Here is a 20,754-nt window from a genome sequence, read left to right as displayed (position 1 = left end):
TTCCCAATTTTGCTGCTGACTCATTCTGTGACATTGGCCATGTTCCTTGACTCCTTTGTTAATAAAGGGATGATCCAGTTGAACTTTAAGATTCCACTTTGCTCTGCTGTTTTACGAATTAATGATTCATAGAAGCACCTTTGAGGGAAAGCCCCAGTGGTATGGGCCACGTTCTTGAGTTTGATGAGCTCCCTGTGTCTACAGGTTCCCCTCTTTATCTTTCAGCCTCATCTTCTCCAGCTGTTGTGGTCAGCTTCCAGGGCACCTCCTTACCTGGTGATTGTGACTTATGAGGGTCCCAATGAGTCTAATAACACCGTCTCAGTGTACAGATGGGAAAACTTAGGCACAAAGAGAAGATGTGCCCAAGATCATAGAGTAAGTCGCTGGTAGATCTCAATATCTTTATCTCCAAGCCCCATATTCTTTTTCTTTATTTCGAGTTAATTGTTTTCAGATTACATAGTGGATACTGTAGTCGGCTGTCAGATCCCTTTAGGATGAAGGCCGCTGAGCCATCAGTTGGTGGGGTGCTGCTGGCTGCTGACACTGAGAGCTGAGTCCCTCCCTGGGAATTTCCCTGGGCCATAGTGAGCTGTTTCAACCAAGGTTACACCAATTCCCAGGGGCAACCTGTATCCACAGACTGGCTGATGTTGGGGTACAAAGGCTAAGCTCCATAGTTTGATTAGGGGCACCTCTGAAGGACCCTCCCAGCTCCAGAGCTCCCCAGAGGATTGGCTGAGCCTTTGTTGCAATGAATCACAATTCCACTTCTTTTTCTCCCCAGCTGTGTTTCTCTTACTTCTCACAGGTGTTGCTTCTCAGAATACTCCCCAGAAAACCTACACATAAACATCTGCCCCTAAGACCGTTTCCCAGGAAATGTGACCTAAGGAAGATTATACAAGGTAATCATTGCCAAAAAACAATATTAATAGGAAAAACTGCTCTGCAAGAGACAATGTTAAGAGAATGACAAGACAAGCCACAGACTGGGGACAAATGTTTGCAAAAAAACACACATGATAAAGGACTGTTATCCAAAATAAACAAAGGACTCTTAAAACTCAACAATAAGAAAATAAACAAGCAACTCACTTTAAAAATGTGCCAGACTTCCCTGGTGGCGCAGTGGTTAAGAATTCGCCTGCCAGTGCAGGGGACATGGGTTCGAGCCCTGGTCTGGGATGATCTCACATGCCTCAGGGCAACTAAGCCCTTGCACCACAACTACTGAGCTTGTGCTCTAGAGCCTGTGAGCCACGACTACTGAGCCCATGCACCACAACTACTGAAGCCCGCACGCCTAGAGCCTGTGCTCCGCAACAAGAGAAGCCACCACAATGAGAAGCCTGTGTACCTCAAGGAAGAGTAGCCCCTGCTCGCCGTAACTAGAGAAAGCCCGCATGCAGCAACAAAGACCCAAAGCAGCCAAAAATAAATACATAAATTTAAATTTAAAAAAAATAAAATTAAAATGCGCCAAAGACCTTAATAGACATCTCACCAAAGAAGACAGATGGCAAATAAGCATATAAAAAGATGCTCCACCTCGCATGTCATCAGGGAAATGCAAACAGGAAAAACAGTGAGATACCACTACACACCTATTAGAATGACCAAAATCTGGAACACTGACAACACCAAATGCTGCCGAGGATGTGGAGCAACAGGAACTCCCATACATCACTGGCGGGAATGCAAAATTGTACAGCCACTTTAGAAGACAATTTGGTAGTTTCTTACAAAACTAAACATACACTTACCACAAAATCCAGCAATCATGCTCCTTGGCATTTACCCAAAGGAGTAGGAAACATATGTCTACACAAAAAACTGCACACAGATGTGTATAACAGCTTTATTCATAATTGCCAATACTTGCACGCAACCAAAATGTTCTTTAGTAAGCGAATGGATAAATAAATTGTGGTGCATCCAGACAATGGAATATTATTTGGCTCTAAAAAGAAAGAAGCTATCAAGCCATGGAAAGACATGGAGGAAACTTAAACACCTATGAATTACTACTAAGTGAAAGAAGCCAATCTGAAAAGGCTAAATGCTGTGTGATTCCAGCTATACGACATTCTGGAAAAGGTAAAACTACGGAGACAGTAAAAAGATCAGTGGTTGCCAGAGATTGGGAAGGGGGAGATGAATGGGCAGAGTACAGAGGATTTTTAGGGCAGTGAGTACTCTGTATGATATTATAATGATGGATATATGTCATTATACATTTGTCCAAACCCATAGAATGTACAACACCAGGAGGGAGCCCTACTGTAAATGATGGACTTTGGGTGATTATGATGTGTCAGTGTAGGTTCATTGACTGTAACAGGTGCACCACTCTGGTGAGGGATGTTGGTAATAGGGGAGACTATGCATGTGTGGTGGCAGGGGGTGTATGGGAAATCTCTCTACCTTGTTAATTTTCCTGTGAACCTGAAACTGGTCTAAAAACGTTAAGTCTTTAAAAAAAGAATTGGAGAAACAAGGAATTTCTGGACTCCTTAAATATTATTAAACTCATTGATAAGAGTTTCATTTTTAAAAAGTGATCATTGTCAAAAAATTGGAGAAGTAGAAAAAAAGAACCCTATCACCACTTGTTCAGCATGTGTGTAACCTAGGAGTTTATCTCCTCTCAGGGCTTGGCCTCCTCCCCCTGCTGCAAGGTGATACATGGGCTGGACTGTATTTTCCTGAGCCCGGGGTCCTTAGTCTGGAATAACCCTTGCTGGAGGTAAGGGAAGAATACAGCAAGATGATCTGGTAAGGTCTTTGGCATTCCATGTTTCCCAAAGTAATCCAGAGTGGGCATTGACACAACATGGTTAGTGCACCTGCTGTGAATTGCAGATAATTTTCTTTATTTGTCCGCAGGTCAGGTGAATATTGGGTGGATGAGATGAGAGACAGACTGAAGGATAAACAATTCTCAGATCGCGTACAGTCTAAATCTACACAAAGAGAAACATTTTCCGAAACTGCCCGTAATTTGCAAAGCCATCCTCCCAGCCAAGTATTGACGTTATTTCACGAAGCAGCCCTTTTGCTCCTTTTGAACTGTGGCTCTTGCAATCGATGGGGAATAAGAAACTCTTTATACAGAAGACAAGCCAAGACTTTCACAGGACCACGTGTCCAGGCTTGTCCGAGGTCTCAGGCGGGCCTCTTGCCTCCTCCCCACGCTTTGTCTAGAGGGAAGGTGTGGCTTGTTCTTTCTGATTCAAGTGCGTTTTTTCCTTGACTGTGATTACACTGTATATGTAATTTCCTATCCTCTTTTCTGGTTTATGTTATAACACAATTTCCCGATGTCGTACAAACTGCATCAACATCTTGACCTTCATGAGAGCGGGGGCGTCAGCTCTATCAACCTCAGGTACAACATGTGTTTGGCTGGGAAAGGCCACTCAGGAAACAATTGTTTAGCTGAACTCAGCTAATGACTACATTGTTGTCCACTTCAAGGCTTTGTCATCATTTCTGTAACTCCACTGGACAAACCAGTCATTTCCAGTTCTTGGTTTCTTTTATAGATTATGTGTATATGTAAATCCTTGTGCATGAATCATTTTTTCTTTAATTCAGATTTCTCTGCTGGGTCAGATGCCTAGAGGTGGAATGTATCGAATCAAAGCATTGGGATATTTTTAAGGCTTTCAACACAGATCACCCCTACTCTCTGCTTCTCCCAAGGCCTTCAACAAAATCAAATGAGACGGAGGATACAAATGATTGTGTTAAGAATTTACAGGGTGCCTGGAATATAGTCAGCCCTCAGGAAATACTCCCCTCATCACACATGTAAAGACACGCATAGGTGTGCTTGTAAACATACAGGTCTGCAATCCAATGCACCCAGCCTGTGAGTACTGACCCTCTCTCCTAAATAAAGTATAAGCTCTCCTGGGCAGCTACAAACAGGTACGCCAGACCTGTCAAACTTGACTGTGAATGAGAACCATAAAATGCATATTCTGATTCAGTAGGTCTTAGATGGGGCCAGAGATGCTGTATTTCTCCAGCTCTCTGGTACGCCAACGCTGCTGGTCTGTGGACCACGCCTTGAGTAGCAAGCAGGTGTGTCACAAAGACACAATAGGCACATAGAAACACATATGCAGGCATAAGTGAAAACCCACATATGCACATGAATTTGCAATTTCTCAGAAAGACTCTAGGTAATAGGAGTCTGATCTCCAAGGGCATAGACCCACATTTCATGGGAAAAATTTGATCTGTTGGCACCTGTCCAGAACCTAAGAAAAGTTAGGCTCTGGGAGTGCTAGGGCAGTGCTAGAATGGGGTGGGACAGAAAAGGACAGGACAGGACAGTCTGTCCCTGAAGTAAGTGCTGCTCCCATGAAATGGGGGCTTGGAGTCCTCCTAAACTGTCCAATCTAGACCTCTTTGGTACCTGGAAGCCTTCACTTCCCCTGTGGTAGCAGCAATCTCCTTCATCTGCCCCAGCTTCCCCAGGGTCAGAAAAGCAGGGAGTATCTGGTGAACTTGTGGTTCACCTTTTCCTTTTCCTTTTCCTAACAGTATCTTTTGTTAAACAGAATTTTAATTTTTTTGGGGGGGGGTAATGACAAGAAAGAGCCTTATTTGTTTATTTTTTTCAGCCAATCATTTAAAGTGAACAATTCAGTATCATTTACTACATTCACAGTGCTATGTAACTGCCACCTCTATCTAGTTCCCAAACATTTCCATCACTCCAAAGGAAACCCCCTTACCATTAAGCAGTAATTCCCCCACCCCCAGCCCCTGGCCACCTCCAGTCTGTGTTCCATCTCTGGACTTTTCATATAAATGCAGACATACCATACATGAACTTTTGTGTCCGGCTTCTTTATCCATGTCAGAGCATGTATCAGTATTTTAGTCCTTTTTATGGCTGAACAATATTCCATCATAGGGATACACAACATTTTTTCTATTCACCCACCAAAGGCCATTTGCGCTGGCTACTATAAATAGTGCCGACAAGAACATGTATGTGCATGTACTTTTTTTTTTAATAAATTCATTTATTTATTTAATTTATTTTGGCTGCATCAGTTTTTTTTTTTAACAACTGTATTGGAGTATAATCGCTTTACAATGGTGTGTTAGTTTCTGCTTTATAACAAAGTGAATCAGTTATACATATACATATATCCCCACATCTCTTCCCTCTTGCGTGTCCCTCCCTATCCCACCCCTCTAGGTGGTCACAGAGCACCGAGCTGATCTCCCTGTGCTACGCGACTGCTTCCCACTAGCTAGCTCTTTCACATTTGGTAGTGTATATGTGTCCATGCCACTCTCTCACTTCGTCCCAGCTTACCCTTCGCCCTCCCCATGTCCTCAAGTCCATTCTCTAGTAGGTCTGCATCTTTATTCCTGTCTTGCCCCTAGGTTCTTCTGACCATTTCTTTTCATTTTTTTTTTTTTTTAGATTCCATATATATGTGTTAGCATACGGTATTTGTTTTTCTCTTTCTGACTTACTTCACTCTGTATGACAGTCTCTAGGTCCATCCACCTCACTACAAATAACTCAATTTCATTTCTTTTTATGGCTGAGTAATATTCCATTGTATATATGTGCCACATCTTCTTTATCCGTTCATCTGTCGATGAACACTTAGGTTGCTTCCATGTCCTGGCTATTGTAAATAGAGCTGCAATGGACATTTTGGTACATGACTCTTTTTGAATTATGGTTTTCTCAGGGTATATGCCCAGTAGTGGGATTGCTGGGTCGTATGGTAGTTCTATTTTTAGTTTTTTAAGGAACCTCCATACTGTTCTCCATAGTGGCTGTATCAATTTACATTCCCACCAACAGTTCAAGACGGTTCCCTTTTCTCTACACCCTCTCTTGCATTTATTGTTTGTAGATTTTTTGATGATGGTCATTCTGACCAGTGTGAGATGATGATAGCAGGCAGCTTCCCAGAGCTTTCCTCCAGCACCCCTCGGACTGTGGACCAGCTCTGGCTTGGGACGACCCAGCCAACTTCTCTGCCAACCAGTGGGCTGCCACCACATCCTCTCCAATGAGTCTAAATCCTAACCTTGGAGAGGATTCGCTCTCCTGCATTTTGTTCTTTCCCTGACTACTCTCGTTCAGCCCTAGGGTTTTCTTTCTTTCCTTTTTAGTTAATCCCTTGTAACCACTAATCATTTTCATATTAAACCTGCCCTGTTCACGTTACTGAGTTCTTTCTGTCTTCTCATTCAATGCTTATACACTAAAGGTCTATGAATCTATCCTTGGCCAATATCGCGATATTTTATTTACTCTAACTTTATAATAAACCTTAATAATTTGTAGCATAAGTTTTTCTGCCTTATTATTTTTTAATGTTCTTTTAAAAATTATTTATTTTTGGCTGCTTTGGGTCTTCGTTGCTGCACGCGGGCTTTCTCTAGTTGCGGCGAGCGGGGGCTGCTCTTCCTTGCGGTGCGCGGGCTTCTCATTGCGGTGGCTTCTCTTGTTGAGGAGCACGGGCTCTAAGCGCACGGGCTTCAGTAGTTGTGGTGCGCAGGCTCAATAGTTGTGGCTCTTGGGCTCTAGAGCTCAGGCTCAGTAGTTGTGGTGCATGGGCTTAGTTGCTCCGCGGCATGTGGGATCTTCCCAGACCAGGGCTTGAACCCGTGTCCCCTACATTGGCAGCATATTCTTAACCACTGCGCCACCAGGGAATCCCCTTTCTGTCTTATTCTTATATTCTTCTTCACTTATGTCCTTGCTATTCTTGTCCCTTTGCTTTTCCAAATAAATTTTTTTTCCAAATAAATTTTTAAATAGCTTCTGCAAGATACATACACATGCAAATAAACAAAGCAACAACAACCTATTGGGATTTTCACCCAATCCAGGGTGGCAATGAATCTATAAATAAATCTAGGGAGAAAATACGTCTTTACAATATTAGGGTTTGCAATCTATGAATATGCTATATCTCTTTCTATTTAGATATTCTTTAATTTTTCTCAAAAAGTTTTACCATTTACTACATAAAGATTCTGCGCATCTTTTCTTAATTTTATTTATAGCTATTTGATTTTTTTATACTACTATAAAAAGTTTCATCTTTAATTGTTTCTTTCTGGGATATAGAAGTATAATTCACTGTTTACTGCTGAGTGCCTGATCTATCAGCATCAGAGACCAACATTCATGCTCAATATAGAGCCGTTCCCTGGGGTGATCAGCCAGCTACCTGGTGGCAGGTTGATTACATTGGACCACTTGCATCATGGAAGGGGAATAGACACCCTGGATATGAATTTGCCTTCCCTGTATGCAATGCTTCTGCCAAAACTACCGAACATGTACTTATAGGATACCTTATCCACCTGTCATGGTATTCCTTACAACACTGCTCTGATCAAGGAACTCACTTCGCAGCAAAAGAAGTGTGGCAATGGGCCCATGCTCATGGAATCACTGGTCTTACCCGGTTCCTCACCATCCTGAAGCAGCTGGCTTTATAGAACAGTGGAATGGCCTTTCGAAGACTCAGGTAGAGTGCCAGCTGTTTGACAATACTTTGCAGGGCTGGGACAAGGTTTTTCAGAAGGCTGTCTATGCTTTCAGTCGGTGTCCAATATATGATGCTGTTTCTCCCATAACCAGGATTCATGGGTTCCGAAATCAAGAGGTAGAGACAGGAGGGGTACTACCCACTATTATCCCTAGGGAGCCACGAGCAAATTTTTGGCTACTTGTCCCCTTCACTTTGTGCACTGTTGGCCTAGAGGGGTTAGTTCTGGAGGGAGAAATGTTTCCACCAGGAGACACAACAATGATTCCATTGAACTGGAAGTTAAACTACCATCCTACCACTTTGGGTACCTCATGCCTCTGAATCAACAGTCAAAGAAGAGAGTTACAGTGTTGGCTGGGATGATTGATCATGACTACCAAGGGGAAATTGGACTCCTACTCCACACTGGAGGTAAGGAAGAGTATGTCTGGAATACAGGAGATTCCTTAGGGACCTGGTAATATTATCATACTCTGTAATTAAGTCATCAGAAAACAATGATCCAATCCAGGCAAGGCCACTAATGGCCCAGACCCTTCAGGAATGAAAGTTTGGGTCACCCCATCAGGTAAAGAACGATGACCAGCTGAAGTGCTTGCTGAAGACAAAGGAATATAGAATGGGCAGTGGAAAAAGGTAGTTATAAATACCAACTACAACCATGTGACCAGTTACAGAAATGAGGACTGTAATAGTCATGACATTTCCTCCTTATTTTGCTATGAATACATGTGTATGCGTGTTTATTTTCTTTCCTCTCTTATTACCTTATCATGCAACATAAGATGTATTGACCTTATATCATAGTATTTATGTATCGTTAATTTTACGTCATAGAATTTGTTACTGGATATGAAGGAGGAGAGTAAACATCACTCTAGAGCTTTACTTCCTCTTCTGGGGAAGGAATGAATGTGTTTTGGTTTGTATACAGGATAATTGTACGCTGTCTGGCAGAATTATGACCCTGTCATTGTCTTTACTTGAAGACTAAGTATGGTTTAAAAAGATCCATATAGGTGCCGAGTTGACTTGTAATCGTTTATTTTATGTGTCAACTTGACTGGCCATGAAATGCTCGAGTTAAACATTATTGCTAGGTTGCCTGTGAGGATGTGTCCAGATGAGATTAGCATTTGAACCTGTGGACTCAGTAAAGTGAATTTCTCTCCCCAGTGTGGTGGGCTCATCCAATCTGTTGAGGGCCCAGTAGAACAAGAGGTGAAGGGAGGAGGAATTTGCACCTCTTCTCCTGCCTCTCTGCATGAGCTGGGACATCTCACCTCATTATCTCCTGCCCTTGGACTAAAATTTACACCATCAGCCCTAACGGGTTTTTTTCTGGCTGTGCCATGAGGCATGTAGGATCTTAGTTCCCCAACCAGGGATCAAACCCGTGCCCCCTGCAGTGGAAGTGCGGAGTCTGTACCACTGGACCACCAGGGAAGTCCCAGCTCTTAGGTTCTTAGGTCTTCGGACTTGAACTGCATTATACCACTGACTTTCTTGGGTCTTCAGTTTACATACGGCAGATTATGGGATTTCTCAGCCTCCATAACTGTGTGAGCTAATTCCTCATGATAAACATAAATAAATAAATACACACATATATACATTGCTATGAATACATTTGTGATATATATATATATATATATATATCTTACTGGTCCTACCAGTTCTGTTTCTCTTAGGGTAGAACCCTAATACTCTATGTTAAAAATTACTATATAACTCAATAAAAGTTGTCAGTGTGAACTTTAAAAAATAAAACAATTGTTTTCATTACTAGTTTGAGCTTTGCCCTACCCAGTTGTAAAAATTCCTCCTTTTTATATAACAAATTTCCACAAATACACAGATTTCCTTTTAGATGTTCTATTCTATTCCATTAGACTATTTGTTTATTCCTGTACCAACATCATACTACATTTATTATTATAATGTAAAAATAATATAATTAATAATATTTTGATATGTGGTCTGGCTAGCCTCCATTCTTGTACTTTTTTTTTTTTAATTGCAAATACTCCTTTTTATTTTTTATTTATTTATTTTTTTGCGGTACTCTGGCCTCTCACTGTTGTGGCCTCTCGCGTTGCGGAGCACAGGCTCCGGACGCGCAGGCTCAGCAGCCATGGCTCACGGGCCTAGCCGCTCCGCGGCATGTGGGATCTTCCCGGACCGGGGCACGAACCCGTGTCCCCTGCATCGGCAGGAGGACTCTCAACCACTGCGCCACCAGGGAAGCCCCATTCTTGTACTTTTAAAAAGTTCTTGATTCTTCTGCAACGTTTATACTAATATAAGAACTGTAGGATCACTTTGCCAAGGTGTTTTAAAAAATAATGTTGGGGATTTTACTGCAGTTATATTGAATTTATAAATGATTTTTTAAAGAGTTGCAATCTTTACCTTATTGAGTCTTTCCAAACATAAACATTATTTCTCCATTTATTCAGTTCTTCTTTCAGACCTTCAATAAAATTCTTTTTTTTTTAATCCATAAAGTTCTGGCATAATTTTTATTTTTTTTAATTAAAAAAATTTTTTTAATATTTATTTATTTATGCTGCGCCAGGTCTTAGTTTCAGCACGCAGGATCTTTTAGTTAGTAGTTCCCCGACCAGGGATCGAACCCGGGCTCCCTGCATTGGGAGCGCAGAGTCTTACCCACTAGACCACCAGGGAAGTCCCTCTGGCGTAATTTTTAGGTTTGTTCCTAGACATATTGTAGGGTTTGCTTCTTTGATTATTTATGTCTACTTTTATTATTTCTGACTGATTATGGGTAATGTGGAGAAATGCTGTAGAATCTTGTATAGACCTTATACCCAGCAACTCTGATGAAACTTATTTCATTCACTGTATTGAATGTCTTAATTTGTTATGTAGGAAATGATACCGTCTGCAAATAATGACAATAATCTTTCTTCTCATTCTTACATATTTTATTCCTTTATCTCATTGCATAGTTTTGTATATCTCATACACTGCTGAAAAATAGTGGTGACTCTTATTCTGTTTATGACTTTAATGACAATACCTCTGAAAATTCAACTTAATATAGGTTTTGCTACAAAGTTGCAGATAGGTTTGTTTTCTTTTCTTTTCTTATGTATTAATTTCTATCCTTTCATTTCCATTCTTAATTTTAAAAAAGAATTCACATTTCACTTTTAGGAGAGCTTTTAAAACCCTCATGAATTCTAATGTTTAACATCCTATTTAAGATGTTCCCAACTTTGCTCAGAGAAGACAAAATTGGTGCATAATTATTTTTTCTTCTACAGGCCAGAATATTTGGCTGTAGTATCAAATTTTTACTAACATCAGCAAATTTGTTATTTATGGCTACGTAACAAATTGTACCAAAGCTTAGCATCTTAAAACCATAAACATCATCTCACCGTCTGAGGGTTACTGTTCATTGAGATTCTGATATGTCTTCATAATAGAAATAGATAGAAGTCATGAATATATGTTGACATGGTTGAAATATAGAAATCTTCATAAATACCCAAGAAAACTATGTGGAACCCTTCCCTGAAAGGTCATATAATTAATGTACATCTGTGCATTTTGTAAACCATAAATAATTACCTTCCATTTTGTAAACCATTGAAATCACATTTCTCAGATCATTATATCAGAAGAACAAAAAAGTCTGAATGCTTGTAACTTGTATTTTGATTGAGGATTATAGAGTGGATTTGGGAAGGCTTCATTTAGACTCTGTGTGAACTTACTATATGTTAATTAATAAAACTGAGTGGTTTTTATTTTTTCTATTTTTTGGCATGCAGGATCTTAATTTCCCGACCAGGGGTCGAACCCATGCCCCCTGCAGTGGGAGCACAGAGTCTTAACCACTGGACCGCCAGGAAAGTTCCCCCAAACTGGGTGGTTTTTAATGTGTAAAACTTGATGTGTAATTGATGAAGTGTTATTCCACCACCAACATTAACATTAACGAGCATTGTCATCTCCCACCTTATTTAAGATTGTAGATAAACGATGATAACAACGAAGTATTTGGTAACAGAAAAAAAAAAAATCCAGGAACAGCTTGGCCTGGTGGTTCTGGCCTGGGGTCTCTCACAGGTTATAATCAAGCTGTTTGCCAGGACAAGACTAGACTGAGACTGAAAAATCTACTTCCAAGTCTCTCACGTGATTGTCGGAGGGCCTCAGCTCCACACAGGCTGTTGGCCAGAGGCATTAGTTCCTCACCCTGGGGGCCACTCCACAAAAGGCTGAGTGTCCTCACAACATAGCAGCTGAGTTCTGCTTGAGCAAATGATCGGGGAGAGCACAACCTCCCCAAATGGAAGCTAATCTCTTTTAATGATCTAATTTCGTAAGGGCATAAAGATCTGTCACTCTGCAATATTTTGTTGGTCACACAGACCAACTTTGCAAAAAGGTGGGAGGGGGCCGCGCAAGGGTGTGAACACCAAGAGATGGGGATGATTGGGAGTCAACTTGGAGGGTGGCTAAAATGAATAAAATAAAATGAATGAAATTAAAATGAATTGAATGGCTCATAAAATGAATTAAACAAAAAAAAAATGAATTAAACAACTCTTCCCCTTTTCCCTCACCTCTGAAATGGTTAACTTAATACATCCAGTTGTTACTCTTGGAATATTGGTTGAAATAGTATGGAATATTTTCTTAGACCAGTGACATTTTCCAGGAAAGGAATGAATTACAATTTTATTTTGGCTTTTTTTTTTTTTTTTGCAGTACGCAGGTCTCTCACTGTTGTGGCCTCTCCTGTTGCGGAGCACAGGCTCCGGACGCACAGGCTCAGCGGCCATGGCTCACAGGCCCAGCCGCTCCACGGCATGTGGGATCCTCCTGGACCGGGGCACGAACCCGCGTCCCCTGCATCGGCAGGCGGACTCTCAACCACTGCGCCACCAGGGAAGCCCTATTTTGTCTTTTTTTTAATCATTAATCTAATTAAGTTCTCTGTTTCTTTTAGAATCCATAGAGCAAAGTTCCCTACTTGGCTCTAGCTCTCGGAATTCCGGTTCTTGTTATTCTTTCCACGCCACTGAGTTAAGAACAATATCACTGTCCTGTGGTTCTGGCCAAGAACATGTCATCAAAATGACCTACCATGACACTACTCCTAGTGTTGGGAAAGGCAGTCTCATGCATGCATCCCCCACTACAAAAGAATGGGCCTTGGACCTGGAATACTTACTTACCAAGACATAAGGAGCCCATACAACCTATGCTAGGCTTATTGTCATGAGTGGAAATATCTTTCCCTGTTTTAAGCTCAACGCATGCTCCTTTGTTTTGTGTGTGTGCCCTCTGGCATCTGGTTAACCCCACTGCTGTATCTGCCCTCAGTGGGGAAGGGAAGGGGTCCTTCTACCGTGTCATGAGAGGAGTGCCTACATGTAAATTGCCCGGTATCAGGTGCCAGGAGAGACTCCCTAGCCATGGGAAATCGAAGCCCGCTACAGAAGCATCCTGTGTAAGTGAAGCATTGTTTCATCCATGCTGTGCTTTCCTTGGAGACTCTGATACCAGTATACAATGGACAGACATATGTGTTTGGAGTGCTCCCTTGGGACTGATAATCGGGTACACGTTGTTCTGCTCAACACTTATTTTAAGATAGAAGCAATAGTGTCTTGGGAGAGAAGAGAAATGAAAGAGGCTCATGATCACCACAGAATGAAAGTATCCACCATTTTCTGAGAACCTGCTATGGCCCTGTAACATTGCTCTTCATTTTGCATTGGATACCCCAATGCTCCAAACACCAAACACTGTGAGAAGTTGATTTTTATCATCACTTTGCAGGTCAAGAGATTAAGATGTAGGAGATAAAGTCATTTGTCCCAGACCACAGAGCCAAGGCTTTTCAGACTCATGATGTAAATTCTGGTCTGTCCAGCCCCTAAGCCTCTTCCTTCCACTCCGTATCTGTAAGAGGGAGCCCTCTTATTCAGACATTCCCCCATCATCTCCCACCAAACTGATATTCCCCAATGAACCACAGAAGCAGGATGTACAGAGAGAAATATGCTCATTTATTTATTGACCAATCAACAGGTATTTGCTGGCAGCCTACTGGGTGCCAAGCCTTTCTGCAAAGAAGATATTGGTGATAGGACCAAGGCTTCACCACGGAGTGCCCCAGTGACCCAAGCGTGGGAGTAGAAGGGAATTCCCAGACCACACAGAGTAGGAATCCAGAGCCACTTCCAAGTGGCAGGAATCAGGCTGTGAGAGAAAATGAGGTCAGGACTTCAATACAGGAACCAGCCAAGTCATCTCCACATTCTCTCCCCAAGAATCCCCTTGAGATAGAGAAAATAGCAAAAGGTGCTGATACAGTTGTATGAGTCTTGGTATCAGGGGGCTGATTTCAAGTCTCTATTTTACTAGAAAACTCTAAGGTTGGAGCATTGAGCAAGATTATCCTCAAAATCCACTGATCTCTTGGGCTTTGACCCTAGACATCTTGGAAGTAACCTTAATAATACATACTTAGTGCACAGTGCTTTTGACAATGCACTTTCAAGTTCATTTTGTCCATTTTACAGATAAGGAAACTGAGACTCAGAGTCACTTGCCCTGGGGCCCTTATTCAGAAGGGCTGGGATATAATCAGAGCCATGAGCCATCCTATGGAAATCCTTGCCCTGAGGCCTGGGGAACAGGGCTCTCGGAAGACAAGGGAGTCAGGCAGAGGCTTTGCTTGGGGTCCAGATCAGGAGTCCCCCTGTTTATATGCCTGGAACTCCAGAGGGTTGAGACTGAGAGAGCTGGGGGGAAGGAGGTCAGCCTGCCCCAGCCCCTCCTTACCTTTCACAGGGGCCAAGCATTCTTTCCCACAAGCGCCCTCGCAGCACTTTAATTCACCCACGCACTGGCTGTCTGTCTCACATTTATTGGGGGGGTTAAACATCAGACATCGGTAGAGGGACACTGGACACTTCCCAGGCTTCTCCTCAACTGATGAGAGTAGAGACATGGGTTAGAAACCTTGTACCTTCCATACTAGCCCCCTGCTTCTGGACCCCAGCCCCTGCCCCAGGCCCTGCCCCAGACTGAGCCTCCCATCCCCATGACCACAACATCCCTCCTGAGGCCGGGATACCCCCTGAAGGTAGGCTCTGGCTCTCTTCTGACATTGGGCCCCCAGTCAATGCAGGTGGCCAGTTGTCCAATGCTGCATGGCTGGTGGCTCTCCCACCTCCTCACCTGGGTTCAAGATGTTGACAGGATCCAGGCATGTGATCCCACAAGTATCAGGGCAACATTTCTTCTTCTCTGGACACTGCCAGTCATTGTTGCACTTGGGTTTCTCATATATAATGCACTGGGCAAGTTTTCTAGGAGGGCAGTCTCCAGCTTTGAAAGCTTTGGAAGAGAAGTTCAAGAGTTTTGGAGGAGGCTGGGTGTTGAGTAACCATCACGGCTCCTGGACAAAGCACCGCTTTCCAGGAGTGACCCTCACTCAGGGGACCATCCACAAAGTCCAAAGTGAAGTCCCTGTCTGATCTCCATGAAGAGCGACAGGCTTGATGAAATCACACACGTGGTCAGGAGGAAGGCATAGGCTTCCCAGCTAAGGTTTCTTTCCCCGGGGAGAAGCAAGGCTCCACACAGGCAGAGAGGCAGGCTGAGCATGATGGAGATGGAGGGAAATAAACAGAGATAAATAGAACCGACAGAGCAGGTGAAGAGCTAGAGCCAAAGACAGGAAAACAGAGATTAACGGAAAGAACCAGCAAGAGTCAGACTGATGACTGGAGAGCCACTGACCGGGAAATGAGGCAGAGAGAAAGAGAGAGAGAGGAAAAAGAATAGAAAGGCAGTGAGACCTGGGCTGACAGATGGATGAGTAAAAGAAGAATTTCCAGATGCTCAGAAGCTTGCACAGAGACCTTGGAGCCCAGATGGACATGAACACACACCCAGGGACGTCTCCTGAAACTAAGCTGAGAGATTACAGTCTAGAGAAGGGGCCATCCCCACACCACTACGAGCCCCCATCTCTGACCCTGCAGCCAGGATCATACCAGGGTGACTCCAACTCACCGTTTCCAGCACCTTCCACAGCCCAAGGTGCCAGGGTTCCCAGGGCAAGAAGCACGAAGGGGAAGAGACCACTGAACGTCATGGTGAGGGCAGGGGTGGCTCTGCTGGCCCAGCCGCCCCCATTTATACCTTCCCTAGTGGGTGTGGCCTCACGAGCATTTCCTCGGCCCCTCCCAGCTTCAATGGCATAAGGAGGAAGCTTGGCCAGAGACCAGGAAGCTTGATACCGGAGAGACAGTGGCTCATTCCTGTCCCGAGCAAGACTGCTAGGCCAACAGAGTAAAGGCCAGAGAAGAAATAGGAGAGGCTGGCCTGGGAGATGTCGCCAGGCTGATAAGGAAACCATTTCAGGTGTCCATCTGAGCCCTGAGCATTGTAGGGGCCCCAGGCTCCTTAGCCTTGTTAGTGGAGATGGAGGGTAAAAGGTCAAATGCAAAAATGCTATTTAGACCTGGATTCTGAGCTGAGACGTTGGGCAATGCACCCCTAGTTCTCCCACTCCTGGAGGCACTATGCCAGGCCCTGGGGATACAAAAGTTAATGGGACACATAGATACAACACAGTGTAGTAGACAAATGTATGAATGTTAGTGTTAACCTAATCTGGATTCAAACCTTGGTACCACAACTTACTATCCGTTGCCTTGGACAAGTCAGAAGACCTTCTAGTGTCAGTTTCTGTAAAGCAGGCACCATTATACTTTTTCTTCTTATAATTGTCATGGGGAGTAAATGCGCCTCTGGCCCAAGGCCTGGGATATAGTAGACACTTAAAAATGGTAGCCATTAAAATTATTATTATTATTACAAAACAGTCTCTCTCTGATACACACGCATGCGTGTGCGCACGCACGTACGCACACACACATACCTCAGAGCTCACAGAAAGTTATCCAGTCTTCTGCTAACTCGGATTATTTATTACATCTCGAAAGATCCTTAGTCCAACTGACTGTCTGTGTAATCTACTTCTGTATTCTAGAGCCTCTGTCACCGACTCGCTGTGTGACCTTGGTCAGAACACTGCAGCTCTCTGAACCTCAATTTCCCCATCTGTACAATGAGAGGGTTAAACTACGAGGTGAAGTTCTCGTCTAGAACCGGTACTGCCATGACTCAACAGCCCCACACAGACTGAGGGCACTGCTGGTAGAGGCTCTCCTATTCTCAAGGCCCGTCTTGGCTATGCTCACAAGATGGCCTCTTAAGATCGAGGGTAGGAAGAGAGACCAGGAGAAAGACTGGTGGCTGTTCCTTCTTAAGGAAGGCTGCCATACCTCATCTCTGGTTCTTGGCTGTAAGACTCAGTCGTGCCTCTGATTGGCTCTCTCTCTTTCACTCACAAACGCCATCTGCCTTGCCACCCACTGGTGTTGGGGGAAGGGAGAGTAGGGGGTCGCCGACATCCTTTATGTCAGATGCTCTTCTCTGGGCCTCGCTTTACCTACTTCTTTGCCTATTGATTTGTTTCCACACAAGACTATGATTTCTTTGAGGGAGAAAACATGTCATTAAAAGATCACAGACTTTGGAATTACACTGACCAGGTTTCAAATCCTGACTCTCCCACTTAATAAATGTTCCTTTACATAATTACAGCTAATAATTACTGAGAATTTGTTATGTTTCAGGCACAGTGCTGAATACTTTGTGTGATTTATCACCCTTAAACCTCATAACAATATATTAAGTAGGTAATATGAGTCATCCAGTTTGGTCCGCCATACAAGGTGAGAGGAAGAGGAAATACTTTGGGTGAGGTTGGTCAGGGACGGCCTAAGAACTGATGTTTCTTGCCTAGACATGGAAAGCAGCCAAGAGGTACCGTGAGTCCAAAGCTGGGGTCAGAGGAGAGAACCCCTGTGAGGTTCACATCTATAGTTTGTGCAATTCATGTGCCAGATGATAAATGAGCTCCAGAGAGAAACATCAGTTAGCATAAACTTTGTGTTTGGTGTCATCTTTTAAAAAGGATAGGGAAATCTCTGGTGGTCCAGTGGTTAGGACTCGACACGCTCACTGCCGTAGCCCGGGTTCAATCCTTGATGGGGGAACTGAGATCCCGAAAGCTGTGTGGCGTGGCCAAAAAAAAATTTTTATTTTGATGGAGTCAGTTTTACCCATCTGTCCCTCTATGGATTGTACTTTTTTTTTTTTTGCGGTACGTGGGCCTCTCACTGTTGGGGCCTCTCCCGTTGCAGAGCACAGGCTCCAGACGTGCAGGCCCAGCGGCCATGGCTCACGGGCCCAGCCGCTCCGCGGCATGTGGGATCTTCCCGGACCGGGGCACGAACCCGTGTCCCCTGCATCGGCAGGCGGACTCTCAACCACTGCGCCACCAGGGAAGCCCTGGATTGTACTTTTTACGTCAAACTATCCTTACACAATCCTTTCCATTTTGTTTAAATATTTTCACAAGTTTTGTCTTCCACATTCAAGTCATTAATCCATCTGGAATTTATTTATTGTGAATGGTTTGAATTAGGGATCTTGTTTCCATTTTTTCCTAATATGGAATGCCAGTTGTTCCCCCGTATCACTGATCCCTTATTAATTTATAAAACCACATCTATTTTGTACCAAGTTTTTGTATATAGATGGATGTGTTTCTGTGTTCTATTATTACTCAATTTATTTATTCTCAAACCAGTCTTCCTTGGTACTCTTTTCATTAACATCTCCGTTTTACATACCTTGGTGCTTTGCAGCACAAGTCTTTTCTGTTTTACTTATTCAGAATTGTTTTGGCTATTCTTGCACTTTTCCTCTACTACATAAATTTTAGGATCAATTTCTCAAGGTCCTCAAAAAAATCTGTTGAGATTTTTATTACAATTACATCAAAGCTATAAATTACTGAGTGGAACCAAAATATTTACCATATTAAGTCTTCACAGATAAAAAACTGAGCATCACTCTATTCAAGTCCTCTTCAAGTCATATAATAAATTTTAATTTTTTCATGTAATTCTTGCAAACGTTTTCTTGGTTTATTTTTAGGTAGTAATAAAATTCATGACTATTGTGAATAGGAGCTTTTTCTCTCTTTAATTCATTTCATAGTTTTTGGTGTGTAAGCATGCAACTGGTTTTTTGTATATTGACTTTTTAAAATAAATTTATTTATTTTATATTTGCCTGCTTTGAATCTTTGTTGCCGGGCGCGGGCTTTCTCTAGTTGCAGCGAGAAGGGGCTACTCTTCGTTGTGGTGAGCGGACTTCTCACTGCGGTGGCTTCTCTTGTTGCAGAGCATGGGCTCTAGGCGTGCGGGCTTCAGTAGTTGTGGCGCATGGGCTCTGGGCCTGCGGGCTTCAGTAGTTGTGGCACATGGGCTCAGTAGTGTGGCTCCCAACTCTAGAGCGCAGGCACACTAATTGTGGTGCATGGGCTTAGTCGCTCCATGGGATGTGGGATCTTCCCAGACCAGGGATTGTAGCTGTGTCCCCTGCATTGGCAGGTGGATTCTTAACCACTGCACCACCAGGAAAGCCCTGTATACTGACTTTTGTAATTGCAAACTCAATATATTTTCTCATGAATTTTAATAGTTTACCCATGACTGTCTTGAATTTCATCTGAAGACATTCATATTATCTGTAAGCATTAACCATTCCATCTCTTCTTTTCCCACCCCTATTCCTCTTTATTTTTATGTCCAGTTTTATTGCATTGGCCTACGATCACTAATTTGATATTGAATCAGAGTGGTGACAGAGGGCAGTCTGGCCTTGTACTGACTTTAAGGATGCTGCTTCTAGAGTTTCACCACTGAGTATGATACTTGCTGTAGGGGCTTCCCTGGTGGCGCAGTGGTTGAGAATCTGCCTGCCAATGCAGGGGACACGGGTTCAAGCCCTGGTCTGGGAAGATCCCACATGCTGCGGAGCAACTAGGCCCGTGAGCCACAACTACTGAGCCTGCGCATCTGGAGCCTGCGCATCTGGAGCCTGTGCTCCGCAACAAGAGAGGCCGCGATAGTGAGAGGCCCGCGCGCCACGATGAAAAGTGGTCCCCACTTGCCACAACTAGAGAAAGCCCTCGCACAGAAACGAAGACCCAACACAGCCATAAATAAATAAATAAATAAAATTAAAGAAAACTTGCTGTAGGTATTTGTAAATACCCTTCATCAGGTGAAGAGTATTCTCTTTTGTTCCTAGTATAGTGTGTATTTTTATCATGAATGAACATAGAGCAATATGGAATGATTTTTATGAATCAATTTAAAGATTCATTTGAATTTTTTTCTTTAAACTTTTAATTTACTTAATCACATTGATAATTTCTGGTTCTTGAACTACCCTTAAACTCCTGGGATGTACCCTATCCATTTACAAGGTTCTTTAGCACACTGAGAAATTCAACATCCTAACATGTTATTATACTTGTCACTTTGAAATAATGTCAAGCGTATAGAAAAAATTGGAAGAATAGTACAAAGAATTATCATCATATTCCTTTCACCCAGATACACCAAATGTTAATGTTTTGCCATGTTTATCATTCTCTTTCTTCCACGTGTGTGTGAAAGATAATGGTTTATTCTGACCATTGAGAGCAAGTTGTATACATCACACTCATTTATACATGAGGACTTCAGTGTATATTCCCTATGAATAGCTTGATTACATCATTACAGTAGCCCTGATGGAATGTTTAAATATTGGGGTACATATCACTTTACTACAACTTTTCCTTTGCTTTTATTTCATTCCTATAATTACAGTCAGGACACCATATTAACCTGTTTTTGATATTGCATGTATAGCAAAGTTATATTAGATATTAATTTCATTTCAGATTAGTAAAGGGGATATGACTAAAATAAAAAAGGCATCAGGGTCTATAGGGTTGAAAATCACTTGTATAGATAATCTCCAGAGAGCCTCTGACTATGGTACAAGTTTGGGCTTGACTCTAGGCAGCAACCCCTCATCCATTTCCAACCCACCCAGAGATCCCAGCAAACAGGGAGGATCCCAGCAAACCATTTCAGAGATGGAGAGCAGAGGCTGTAGCAGAATCTATGGATTGACTTACTAACATCCGTTTCAACCTTTTTGCTGTATCTCTATATAGACCAGAGGCTGGAAAATTAAAAGCCACAATTATGAGGCCAACACT

At 42.8% G+C, this 20,754-nt stretch overlaps 1 protein-coding gene across 2 annotated transcripts; it reads right to left on the bottom strand.

Moving 5' to 3' along the window:
* Window positions 1-13,607: 13,607 nt before the first annotated feature.
* Window positions 13,608-15,711, bottom strand: LOC114894944 (antileukoproteinase-like). 2 transcript variants are annotated; one of them, XM_029222138.1, is made up of 4 exons: window positions 15,630-15,711; window positions 14,790-14,948; window positions 14,391-14,540; window positions 13,608-13,805 (listed from the first exon to the last, which is right to left on the bottom strand). In XM_029222138.1, the coding sequence occupies exons 1-4, from the start codon at window positions 15,709-15,711 to the stop codon at window positions 13,801-13,803; spliced, it is 396 nt and encodes a 131-aa protein (XP_029077971.1). In that variant the 3' UTR covers window positions 13,608-13,800. The 2 variants fall into 2 exon arrangements, with proteins under 2 accessions (XP_029077971.1, XP_029077970.1); XM_029222137.1 differs by lacking the exon at window positions 13,608-13,805 and adding an exon at window positions 13,824-13,882.
* Window positions 15,712-20,754: the final 5,043 nt, after the last annotated feature.

Source organism: Monodon monoceros, unplaced genomic scaffold, assembly GCF_005190385.1.
Source record: "Monodon monoceros isolate NGI ecotype Baffin Bay Population unplaced genomic scaffold, NGI_Narwhal_1 Super_Scaffold_13, whole genome shotgun sequence".
Classification (NCBI taxonomy): Eukaryota; Metazoa; Chordata; class Mammalia; order Artiodactyla; family Monodontidae; genus Monodon; species Monodon monoceros.
The sequence above is the reverse complement of the archived record's forward strand: the minus strand, read 5'-3'. Positions and strand labels throughout refer to the sequence as shown.

Excerpts from the sequence above, each read along its gene's own strand:
- LOC114894944 (XM_029222137.1), bottom strand. The coding sequence starts at position 15,711 with ATGACGTTCAGTGGTCTCTTCCCCTTCGTGCTTCTTGCCCTGGGAACC. Across the intron at positions 14,949-15,629 it reads TGTGGAAGGTGCTGGAAACG|CTTTCAAAGCTGGAGACTGC; the intron begins GTGAGTTGGAGT and ends TCTCTTCCAAAG. Across the intron at positions 14,541-14,789 it reads TGTCAACATCTTGAACCCAG|TTGAGGAGAAGCCTGGGAAG; the intron begins GTGAGGAGGTGG and ends TACTCTCATCAG.